This window comes from Bos indicus, chromosome X (genome assembly GCF_029378745.1).
Source record: "Bos indicus isolate NIAB-ARS_2022 breed Sahiwal x Tharparkar chromosome X, NIAB-ARS_B.indTharparkar_mat_pri_1.0, whole genome shotgun sequence".
Classification (NCBI taxonomy): domain Eukaryota; kingdom Metazoa; phylum Chordata; class Mammalia; order Artiodactyla; family Bovidae; genus Bos; species Bos indicus.
The window spans coordinates 58,207,661-58,220,576 of NC_091789.1; the positions used below are offsets into that span (position 1 = coordinate 58,207,661).

At 40.2% G+C, this 12,916-nt stretch overlaps 2 protein-coding genes across 2 annotated transcripts in view; one reads left to right on the forward strand and one right to left on the reverse strand.

Annotated features, from left to right (window-relative positions):
- The window catches only part of IL1RAPL2 (interleukin 1 receptor accessory protein like 2), a 1,181,612-nt gene that overhangs the window by 1,037,844 nt on the left and 130,852 nt on the right, over nucleotides 1–12,916 (forward strand). The gene's annotated exons all lie outside the window — the stretch shown is intronic.
- LOC109555509 (dynein light chain 1, cytoplasmic-like) lies at nucleotides 10,518–10,889 on the reverse strand. Its single transcript, XM_019956441.2, has one exon. The coding sequence runs from the start codon at nucleotides 10,821–10,823 to the stop codon at nucleotides 10,554–10,556; it is 270 nt and encodes an 89-aa protein (XP_019812000.2). The 5' UTR covers nucleotides 10,824–10,889; the 3' UTR covers nucleotides 10,518–10,553.

Below are 12,916 nucleotides of genomic sequence, written 5' to 3' on the forward strand. Positions count from 1 at the left end.
TATTAAGAAGAGGTGGCAAGAATCCACAGAAGAATTATACAAAAAGATTTTCATGACCCAGATAATCATGATGGTGTGATCACCAACCTAGAACCCGACATCCTGGAATGTGAAGTCAAGTGGGCCTTAGGAAGCATCACTACAAACAAAGTGAGTGGAGGTGATGGAATTTCAGTTGAACTATTTCGAATCCTAAAAGATGATACTGTGAAAGTGCTGCACTCTGTATGCCAGCAAATTTGGAAAACTCAGCAGTGGCCTCGGGACTGGAAAAGGTCAGGTTTCATTCCAATCCCTAAGAAACACAATGCCAAAGAATGCTCAAATTACTGCACAATGGCACTCATCTCACACGCTAGTAAAGTAATGCTCAAAATTCTCCAAGCCAGGCTTCACTAATACGTGAACCATGAACTTCCAGATGTTCAACCTGGATTTAGAAAAGGCAGAGGAACCAGAGATCAAATTGCCAACATCCGCTGGATCATCGAAAAAGCAAGTAGAAAAATATTGACTTCTGCTTTATTGACTATGCCAAAGCCTTTGACTGTGTGGATCACAACAAACTGTGGAAAATTCTGAAAGAGATGGGAATACCAGACCACCTGACCTGCCTCTTGAGAAATCTGTATGCAGGTCAGTAATCAACAGTTAGAACTGGACATGGAACAACAGACTGGTTTCAAATAAGAAAAGGAGTATGTCAAGGCTGTATATTGTCACCCTGCTTATTTAGCTTCTATGAAGAGTACATCCTGAGAAATGCTGGGCTGGATGAAGCACAAGCTGGAATCAAGATTGCCAGGAGAAATATCAGTAACCTCAGATATGCAGGTGACACAGCCCTTATGGCAGAAAGTAAAGAAGAACTTAAGAGCCTCTTGATGAATGTGAAAGAGGAGAGTGAAAAAGTTGGATTAAAACTCAACATTCAGAAAACTAAGATCATGGCATCTGGTCCCATAACTTCATGGCAAATAGATGGAGAAACAGTGGAAACAGTAGCAGACTTTATTTTGGGGGCTCCAAAATCACTGCAGATGTTGACTGAAGCCATGAAATTAAAAGATGCTTGCTCCTTGGAAGGAAAGTTATGACCAACCTAGACAGCATATTAAAAGGAAAAGACATTACTTTGCCAACAGAAGTCCATCTAATCAAAGCTATGGTTTTCCAATAGTTGTGTGTGGATGTGAGACTTGGACTATAAAGAAAGCTGAGTGCTGAAGAATTGATGCTTTTGACCTCTGGTGTTGAAGAAGACTCTTGAGAGTCCCTTGGACTGCAAGGAGATCCAACCAGTCCATCCTAAAGGAGATCAGTCCTGGGTGTTCATTGGAAGGACTGATGTTGAAGCTGAAACTCCAGTACTTGGCCACCTGATGCTAAGAGCTGACTCATTTGAAAAGACCCTGATGCTGGGAAAGATTGAAGGCGGGAGGAGAAGGGGACGACAGAGGATGAGATGGTTGGTTGGCATCACCGACTCAGTGGACAAGAGTTTGAGTAAACTCCTGGAGTTGGCGATGGACAGGGAGGCCTGGCGTGCTGCCGTCCATGGGGTGACAAAGAGTCATACACAACTGAGTGACTGAACTGAACTGAACTGAAAGCAAAAAAGCAATCCAAACTCTAACTCAAGGGGGCGCTAGCAAGCTATTCAATTTCTCCTGTTTACCCTCGGTTTAGCTCTCCCCTGTGACTATCCTGTTGATTGTAGATCTCTGTCATTTTCAAGTATTCACTCACCCCTTCATTAAGTATTATGAATGGCCACCATTTATTACATACTTAGTGCAGACACTCTTCATGAATTACTTCAATTGTCACAGAATCCCATGACATAGGTACCATTGTTCCATTTTATAGATGCAGAAATGAGGCTCTGATAAAGCACATAACTTATTCAAGCCTCATAGCTGGTAAATATCAGTGCTGAGATGAAAATTAGGATTGTCTAGCTTCAAATTCAGGGGTCTTTTTACTAAACTGTACTACTTCCCCATGTATTTATCAAATGAGTTATGTGTCAAAACTTTGAAAGGCAATATGGAGAACAAAAATTGTACAAAATTCAACAACTGCCCTTAACAGTTTTAATGAAAGTGGAAAATTGATTATTCACTTGGATTTCAGGGAAAAGAAAGAAAACTATCTAGAAAGGATTAAGTGAATTAAATGTCAATAAATTTAAAAAATGAAATATTAGAAAAGTAAATCATCTAAAATGGAGAACAGAGGTATTAAATATGAAATTTCTTATGACCCCATTTGTTTATCCCTGTCCAAGTCAAAAGTCCCAGCTCTACTATAAATTGCTATGTAAATATGGGCAGATCCCATTTCCTCTCTGGAACTTAATTTCTTCACTTCTTAAGTCATGAGTATAACTAAATGATCTCTAGTTCCCTCTGGCTGAGATTCCATGATTTTATGATAACATGGAACTCTTTTGCCTGTATCACCTGGATTGAAGAATAGAGACCGAAGAGGATTTCACATGGGGATCTGATTCAGTTATGGGGTGAGAATTCTTGAAAGGAAGTGTGTCTCCAGAAACGCAGCCCAGAGAACTTCTATAGCCTTTTTGTACAAAACCTAAATTTTTCCCCCCTAAGGAGGGGGAAAGTGGTATGGTCCATAACTATGCTTTGAATGTATCCGTGGCATCTTTTAAAAAAGAACACATTTGTGTCTGAGGGAAAATGTTCAGGCAGAAAAGAGGTGCCAGAGAGGTAAAGACAGATTTAGTCAGGGCTTCTGCTGCATCTGGTGAAATGTATAGTCCAGCCAAAAGGTTAAAGCTGAATAGCCCTAATTGCTGAGAATTCAGATTAGGCATATTCAACAGCCATAAACGCCCCAACTATCCATCACCCCGTCTGGTCTGTCACAGCAAATGGAGAGGGATGGTGAGGGCATACTGCCCTAACACAGTCTCTCCTTTCCTCAGAAAACAGCCCTCCTTTCTCCAGCATCCAGAATCCAATTTCAGGAATGAGTAAACAAACAAACTCAGGCCTGCTTCTCCAGAGGGCAATACAATAGCCCAGTCATTTATTGACTGGAAATTTAGCCTCCCTAAAAGAGACAAGATGGTCTGGCAGTATTCAAGCCTCAGTGTCTTATGCAATGAGAAGGCCAGATTCATTCTCAGTGCAGGATTAGAAACTTTCAACACGTTGATATTGTGATAGGCAGCTGAAGGGAATTCAAGCATGTCAAAGGCCCCTGTCCTTTTTCCTTCCTTCAACCTCCTTCATTACCAAACCACAGCTAACCCAACAGTGGATGCTGGACTTTGACTTAAGGAATCCAGCACTTTTAAAACTGGTGTGGATATTAACTGAAGAGGGAAGGCAGGGTGTCTTTCCTCTTTCTAACTATTGCTCTCTCTTCACCCCCTATCTTTTATATCTTTTTCTTCTTCAGTCTCACAAATCTTTCCTTTGTCTTCTCATACTCTCATAGGTCCTCTTTTATTCCTCTCCCTTTCTTTTTCTTTTCTGCCTGTGCCTAAAGCCTGTCTGAACTCAGTGCCTTAACTCTGCTGACAGCCACATAGAACTGAAGAGTCACTGGCCCCTGACCTTCAGGATTTTCAGGTGTGGTCTTCATAAACTTCCTGAGATTAAAGTGAAAGTCACTCAGTCATGTCCAGCTCTTTGTGACCCCATGGACTATACAGTCCATGGAATTCTCCAGGCCAGAATCCTGGAGTGGGTGGCCTTTCCCTTCTCCAGGGGATCGTCCCAACCCAGGGATCAAACCCAGGTCTCCTGCATTGCAGGCAGATTCTTTACCAGCTAAAGGCCCTGCCATATACTTTTTCATTCCCTAACACATCTAGGGCTGGATGCTGAAGAAATGGTCAATAAATCCTTTTTAGTTAAATGTAATGGGTGAATCATCCCTCTAGGGTTCCATATATTTCTGGTAATAAGATATTTTGGCTTTTGACAGCTGACAGAATTTGACATTGACGTGAAGGCTTGGAATTTGGCCTGCTGTAGAGACCATAGATTTTTAATATTCCTATTCCATCAATATTGAATAAGATTTGTTAACAGCCCCAAGAGGAACATCAAAGTGGTCATTTTATATTGAAAGTAGTGGAAGAAGCAGTTGGAGGAACTTCTTTATATCACTTCTTGGCAACAGTCATGCTTCAGTTTTGCCCCTGACCAGACATCTCACTTTTTAGGAAATGATTCCAAATCATGCAAGATGTTAGCTCAGTTTTATTTCTGTTGAAATAGAAGTTTTAATACTTGAGTTCTAATAGGCTGTGGGCTCTTCCACCCTTCCATTTATAATATGCCTTCACTGAGGCCATATAACTTGTGTGAAAACTTGTCATTATTGAGGATATACTTCCAAAATACAGCAAATCAAAATGGTTAACGTTCTCAGTTAAGAAAGCCACAGTCCCAGACAGATATACTCACACATGCAAGTTCTCCCTGAGAGGAGTTTCAGCCACACCCAGTTGTGCAAGTTTTATACAAAACTAAGTTTCTCTTCCTTGCTGCTTTGAGGAAAGGAATTTGGCGCAGGACTTTCTCTTAGTGTTCAAGTGTGAAGGTGCATCATCAACACACTCATTCATTTCATTCTCTTCCCAGAAAAATTTCTCTCACCTCTCAGAGAGAAAAAAGAAATATGGGCTACAGGCCAAGCATGAAAATAGATGAAGTGGACTGTGGCTTACAATGCTATTTTTCTACCACCATTTTTTAAAAAATATTTCATTCCTTGATAAAGATTTTTTCTTCATTGTCATGTAGTCATTTAGACCAAGAGACTTTGTAGATAAAGGGGACAACCAAAAACTAAATCAGCTAGATTTCATGCAGCATGTTACGGACCTAAGAGAGAACTAACATATTTATGCATTCATAAGTCCTCATTTATGATGTTTTTCAATAATTATTCTTTGCTTTATTTTTTCCCCAGAGATATATGATAAACACAAAGTGACCACTAGTTATTATCTTACAGGGGCTTCCCTGGTGGCTCAGATGGTAAAGAATATGCCTGTGATGCTGCAGACCCAGGTTCAATCCCTGGGTCAGAAAAATCCTGTGGAGAAGGGAATGGCAACCCACTCCAGTATTCTTGCCTGGAGAATCCCATGGACAGAGGAGCCTGGCAGGCTACACGACTGAGTGACTAACACACACAGTTATTATCTTCCTTGGGCCTATCTGATTCCACACTAATTTCTTCTTTGTTTATTGATCTTCAGAGAATATGAACACAGGAGCAACTGCTTACCTTGAGTCTTGAAATTTTCAAATGAAAGGGAAAAACTAATAATTTTGTTGTTGAGCCAGTAACACTTTGACAGATAGTTTGTAGGGAACTTCTAAGTAATCAGAGCAGATGACCTATGTAATGTGAACTCAAAAGCCCTAGGAAAGCTTTTCTATACCTTCAGAATTTCTATCACCACCCCTACCTGTTGACTAATGTTTAAAATCAAAGTGACACCTTTTATTGTTTTTCCCTTTTCTAAAACTTTGACGGCAGGCGTTTTATTTATTTTTATTTACTTATTTTTTTAATTAGAGGATAATTGCTTTACAATGTTGTGTTGGTTTCTGCTGTACAAAGCGAATCAGCCATAATATATACATATATTCCCTCCCTCTTGAGCCTCCCTTCCTGCTCCCATCCTACCCATCTAGGTCATCACAGAGCATGGAGTTGAGCTCCCTGTTATACAGCAACTTCCCTATATAAAATAGCTATGTATATGTTTCAGTGCTACTCTCTCAATTCTTCCTACCCTCTTCTTTCCCTGCTGTGTCCACAAGTCCATTCTCTATATCCGTCTCCATTCTTTCCCTGCAAGTAGGTTCTTCAGTACCATTTTTCTAGATTCCATATATATATGTTAGTATTTGTTTTTCTCTTTCTGACTTACTTCATTCTGTATTAAAGTGACATCTTTTAGACTTAAAGTTTTTATTTCTGTTTAAAATGTAATGTATTCAAACATATACACATGCAATGAGACTCCCTAAGCTGTTCTCAGAAGTATATACTTGAGTGCAAATGAGAAATGGAAACTTGATTTTGAATTTGAGTTTAGGGAGAAAACATTTGGTGTCTGGCACATTAAAAAGGCCACAGAAAGGGTTAAATACAGGAACCAGGGTAGTACAAGAACAAAAATGACTTTGTTTCATGATTTTGCCTATATATGACTCTAATAATGTTCCCAATTAGGGTAGTTTTTACTCTTTCCTTTTCTTCATCTTTTAGGGTTTGTGTGACAGCTCAGAAAAGAAACTACAGAGCAAAACTAAGCTCTTGTTAGAATTAAGAGTATTTTCTGCCTTTCTTACATGTTTTTTGGTGCCTAAGGGTATATATACCAAAATAAATCAATGAATAATATTGACTGGCTTTCCTAGTTCAAAAAGAAAACATAACTGATAGTGTCTGAAAGATATATAAAAAAGAAAAATAAGCTTTCCTCTCCTTATAATCAGAGGCTATAATTTTCGCTATTAACTCCGCAGCTAAGTCCCCTGACCACTTACCCCCAGTCACCACAATCCCTAAGTAAACAATTTGCCTGAGAGACCAAACAAAGGAAAGTGAGACTCTATTCAAAGGTACAAGAAAAATATTACAATGAAATGTCTTACATTCTTACTCTAATCACTATTGCTTCCTTTGGAACTGAACAAAAGAGGAGGGAACAAAGAAAAATGCCAAATGGGGCCAGTAGGAAATAGAATTCAATTAAATTCAACAAAAAATACTGACCCCCTACACACTAAGATAAGGAAGACATTGTTCTTGTCCTTAGAATATAATAGTTGGAGGGGGTTAATGACAGGTGTCAATCATGTAGATAAATAGCCCTAATAAAAGTTAGAACTAGAAAATTTCAATAGAAGAGACAGCATTCAATTGCTCTGGACTTTCCAATGAATTTATGGTAATATCAATAGTAGTAGTAGTAGAAGAAGAACAAGAAGAAGAAACAACAGTAACTACTAGCATCTATTGAGGTTATTATATGTGAGATGAAATACAAAGCACTTTATATAATTTTTCTCATTTACTTTAATCCTCATGTCAACTTGATCAATTAGGGATCTTGATTACCCTCATATTCTAAGTGAACAAACTGAAAGTGGGTGATTTAGAACTTTCCTGCTGTCACACGACTAGAAAGTAGTAGAACAATAATTACTTCAGAACTCATCTTGTAGGAAGCATTTCACAGAAGAGACAATATTTAAGATGGTCTTTGAGGAATGGGTTGGACTCTAGAAACAAGTCAATACAAGAAAAATTGCAGAGGCTGACATATTTAGGTTGTAATGGTACTCTTCAGCTGCAGCAAAGCCAAATCTGTGATGCTAGTGATGAAAACAGCCAAGTTAGGAGTAAGCCAGTTTAGAAGGAAAGATGATGATGAGTGTGGCTGTGGACTTGTAATAACTTCACTCCTGAATCCAAGACCCATATTTCCAACTTAGTTTAGGGAGAGATTGATAAAGAAAAAAAGAGTAAATTAAGAGCAGAATCTTAGGACACAATCACACTGATGGAGTAGGAAGAGGAAGAGACATGAACAACATGGATGGAAACAAAGCAGTTAGACTGGTAAGAGGAAATCCAGAGGTTTAAACTATGGTAGATGCCATGCAAGATAAGGGTTCCAGAAGACGGTGCTTAGATCCTATTGTCAAATACCATGAAAGTTGAACAGAAACAAAACTTATAGCGAGCTAAATTGCTACCACTTTTGATCACTTCTTCTTTTTCTTTTCTTTTTTTTTTTTTTGATCACTTCTTATGCTCCAGTTACTTACTGTGCTGAGGCTGGAGCTCCAATATGCTGGCCACTTGAAGCTAAGAGCCAACTAATTGGAAAAGACTGTGATGCTGGGAAACATTGAAGGCAGGAGGACACGAGAGCGACAGATGATGAAATGCTTGGATGACATCATCAGCTCAATAAACATGAGCTTGAGCAAACTGTGGGAGATAGTGAAGAACAGGAAAGCCTGGTACGCTGAAGTCCATGGAGGTCACAAAGACTCACAATTGTGCTAAGTAAGCACTTTACAGTAATTGTCCCATTGAATCCTCAGAACCACTTGTGAGTCCAGTTCATTTCAGTTCAGTCGCTCAGTCATGTCAGACTCTTTGTGACCCCATGGACTGCAGAATGCCAGGCCTCCTTGTCAATCACAAACTCCCAGAGTTTACTCAAACTCATGTCCATTGAGTCAGTGATGACATCCAACCATCTCATCCTCTGTCGTCCCCTTCTCCTCTTACCTTCAGTCTTTGCCAGCATCAGGGTCTTCTCAAAGGAGTCAGCTTTTCACATCAGGTGGCCAAAGTATTGGAGTTTCAGCTTCAACATCAGTCCTTCCAATGAACATTCAGGACTTATTTCCTTTAGGATGGATTGGTTGGATTTCCTTGCAGTCCAAGGGACTCTCAAGAGTCTTCTCCAACACCACAGATAAAAAGCATCAGTTCTTCAGCACTCAGCTTTCTTTATAGTCCAACTCTCACATCCATACATGACTACTGGAAAAAACATAGCCTTGACTAGATGGACCTTTGTTGGCAAAGTAATGTCTTTTCCTTTTAATATGCTGTCCAGGTTGGTCATAACTTTTCTTCCAAGGAGTAAATGTCTTTTTATTTCATGGCTGCAGTCACCATCTGCAGTGATTTTGGAGCCCCCCAAAATAAAGTCTGTCACTGTTTCCACTGTTTCTCCATCTATTTGCCATGAAGTGTTGGGACCAGATCTTAGTTTTCTGAATGTTGAGCTTTAAGCCAACTTTTTCACTCTCTTCTTTCACATTCACCAAGAGGCTCTTTAGTTCTTCACTTTCTGCCATAAGGGGTGTCATCTGCATATCAGAGGTTATCTATATTTCTCCCAGCAATCTTGATTCCCGTTTGTGCTTCATCCAGCCCAGCGTTTCTCATGATGTACTCTGCATAGAAGCTAAATAAGCATGGTGACAATATACAGCCTTGACATATTCCTATTCCTATTTGGAACCAGTCTGTTGTTCCATGTCCAGTTCTAACTGTTGCTTCCTGACCTGCATACAGATTTCTCAAGAGGCAGGTCAGGTGGTCTGGTATTCCCATCTCTTTCAGAATTTTCCACGATTTGTTGTGATCCACACAGTCTAAGGCTTTGGCGTAGTCAATAGAGCAAAAGTACATGCTTTTCTCAAATTCTCTTGCTTTTTCAATGATCCAGTGGATGTTGGCAATTTGAACTCTGGTTCCTATGCCTTTTCTAAATCCAGGTTGAACATCTGGACGTTCACAGTACATGTGTTATTGAAACCTGGCTTAGAGAATTAATTTTGAGCATTACTTTACTAGTGTGTGAGATGAGTGCAATTGTGTGGTAGTTTGAGCAATCTTTGGCATTGCCTTTCTTTGAGATTGGAATGAAACTTGACCTTTTCTAGTCCTGTGGCCACTGCTGAGTTTTCCAAATTTGATGGCATACAGAGTGCAGCACTTTCACAGCATCATCTTTTAGGATATGAAAAAGCTCAACTGGAATTCCATCACCTCCACTAACTTTGTTCATAGTGATGCTTCCTAAGGCCCACTTGACTTCACATTCCAGAATATCTGGCTCTAGGTGAGTGATTGCATCATCGTGATTATCTGGGTCATGAAGATCTTTTTTGTATAGTTCTTCTGTGTATTCTTTTTTTTTTTTTTTTAAGTTTAAATTCCTGCAGACTTTATTAGAATCACATGGAGGACTGCTGCTCAAAAGCTTTTTCCCTTTAAGACCACCTTTAATCTCTAGAGTATACTTTGGCCAAGGCAGGGGAGGGTAAATGTCTAGAGCCCAACAAATTTCTCATTAGCCCAACTTTCTCACCAGCTTATTTCCATTTTACAGCCACAGAAAACTTAAAGGAGTTATACGACACATTCATCTTCTCTTGAGGCCTAAGGCCTAGAACAGTCTATAGCAGTTACCACAGAAGGAGCACTTAAGGAATGTATTTATCAGGTTAGGAGTACGAGTTTCTCTGCCATGCATTTCTCAACATGCACTTCTGAGTAGTATTCTTCCATGTACAACAGGAGCAGGCTGGGCAAGAATGAAACTCCAGAGTGTTGAATAGGCTAGTCTATTACATTCCACAAAAACTTCAAGGAATCACCCCCACCAACCTACCCAAAATCAAGTAATAGGCCATCTTCAATAGATTATTTGAACAAACGGTAATTAACGCACACTTCAACAGATTTATTTCTTTAAAGGAATGGATTTTGAAGAGAAAAACATGTTGCAGAGAGGTATGGAATAGAAAATAAATACAAATGTAAGATGTTTTGCTAATTGCTTTATAACCACAACAAACTAGTACAGAGAATGCCCTGTACAAAACACAGTAAAGGTTCAAAGATGGAGGTGTTCCCTTAGGCAAGACTGAAGACTTCAGTGTCTGGTATTTGGAATTTAGGCTGCAGTCCTTGTTTTTGGATGGATCACTGGGTGTGTGGCACAGTCCATGCTTTTAACCAGATTTGAACAGGAGAATGGCCACTTGGCCCAGGTAGAAGTAGATGAAGTGTTTGGTTTCATGTGTCACATAACTACCGAAGTTCCTCCCCACGATGCAGTGCCAGGTGGGGTTGTACTTCTTGTCAAACTCCTTCTTAATATGGGCCACAATGTCCTTCTCTATATTATACTTTTCCAATGCCTGAGTAGCACACTCCACTGAGTCCTGTTGCATCTCCTCCGTCATATCGGCATTCTTGATTACGGCCTTTCGGTCACACATGGTTACCAAGGAGCAGGGGCTGCCCGACTGCAACGGTCTCCTGGGGGAGGGGCTGGCGAAGCTCACACCCGCGTAGAGAGACGGTCGCTACTTTAGCTGTGGCGCATCTCTTCTGTGTATTCTTGCCACCTCTTCTTAATATCTTCTGCCTCCATTAGGTCCATACCATTTCTGTCCTTTATTGTGCCCATCTTTGCATGAAATGTTCCGTTGGTATCTCTAATTTTCTTGAAGAGATCTCTAGTCTTTCCCATTCCTGAAAGATGATGCTGTGAAAGTGCTGCAATCAATATGCCAGAAAATTTGGAAAACTCAGCAGCGGCCACAGGACTGGAAAAGGTCAGTTTCATTCCAATCCCAAAGAAAGGCAAACTACCACACAATTGCACTTATCTCACACACTAGTAAAGTAATGCTCAAAATTCTCCAAGCCAGGCTTCAACAATATGTGAACCGTGAACTTCCAGACGTTCAACCTGGTTTTAGAAAAGGCAGAGGAACCAGAGATCAAATTGCCGACATCCGCTGGATCATCAAAAAAGCAAGAGAGCTCCAGAAAAACATCTAGTTCTGCTTTATTGACTATGCCAAAGCCTTTGACTCTATAGACCACAATAAACTCTGGAAAATTCTGAAAGAGATGGGAATACCAGACCACCTGACCTGCCTCTTGAGAAATCTGTATGCAGGTCAGGAAGCAACAGTTAGAGCTGGACATGGAACAACAGACTGGTTCCAAATAGGAAAAGGAGTATGTCAAGGCTGTATATTGTCACCCTGTTGTTTAACTTATATGCAAAGTACATCTTGAGAAACGCTGGGCTGGAAGAAGCACAAGCTGGAATCCCAGATTGCCGGGAGAAATATCAATAACCTCAGATATACAGATGACACCACCCTTATGGCAGAAAGTGAAGAGAAACTAAAAAGCCTCTTGATGAAAGTGAAAGAGGAGAGTGAAAAGGTTGGCTTAAAGCTCAACATTCAGAAAATGAAGATCATGGCATCTGGTCCCATCACTTCATGGGAAATAGATGGGGAAACAGTGGAAACAGTGGCAGACTTTATTTTGGGGGCTCCAAAATCACTGCAGATGGTGACTGCAGCCATGAAATTAAAAGACACTTACTCCTTGGAAGGAAAGTTATGACTGACCTAGATAGCATATTCAAAAGCAGAGGCATTACTTTGCCAACAAAGGTCCATCTGGTCAAGGCTATGGTTTTTCCAGTGGTCATGTATGGATGTGAGAGTTGGACTGTGAAGAAAGCTGAGCACCGAAGAATTGATGCTTTTGAACTGTGGTGTTGGAGAAGACTCTTGAGAGTCCCTTGGACTGCAGGGAGATCCAACCAGTCTATTCTAAAGGAGATCAGCCCTGGGTGTTCTTTGGAAGGAATAATGCTAAAGCTAAAACTCCAGTACTTTGGCCACCTCATGCGAAGAGTTGACTCATTGGAAAAGACTCTGATGCTGGGAGGGATTGGGGGCAGGAGGAGAAGGGGACGACAGAGGATGACATGGCTGGATGGCATCACCGACTCGATGGACATGAGTCTGGTTAACTCCGGGAGTTGGTGATGAACAGGGAGGCCTGGCGTGCTGTGATTCATGGGATCGCAAAGAGACACATCTGAGCGACTGAACTGAACTGAACTGAACCGAATATATTTTGGTTGAAGAGTAGTCAGTGGAGAGGAGGAGAGAGGACATGATTTATGGAACAGGAATGTGGCAGAGAATGGAGGAGTAAGATTAGGAGGATATGGGGAAAGGTTCAATTTAGAAAGAAGAATGAAATGTATTAGGTAACCAATTTTCTTACCTTTTTCTTTTTTTTTCTTCTCTCTTTGATCCAATCAAAATATGACTTCCCTGCATCTGATTTAATTAACACCTTACTTGGTTAAGTATAATAACTTATTAATTATAATTGGTATATATGAACCTTTATATAAGTATAATTGATAGCTTATGTTAAACAATGTCGGATTCGTGATCTGTGAAGAAGATTTAGCTTTGGGACCAGGGACCAGGCTTGATCATTCAGGAGCTTTTATATAGGAGAGTTTTATTAAAGTATAAAAAGGGAC

Coding starts and splice junctions, on each gene's coding strand:
- LOC109555509 (XM_019956441.2), bottom strand. CDS start 10,823: ATGTGTGACCGAAAGGCCGTAATCAAGAATGCCGATATGACGGAGGAG.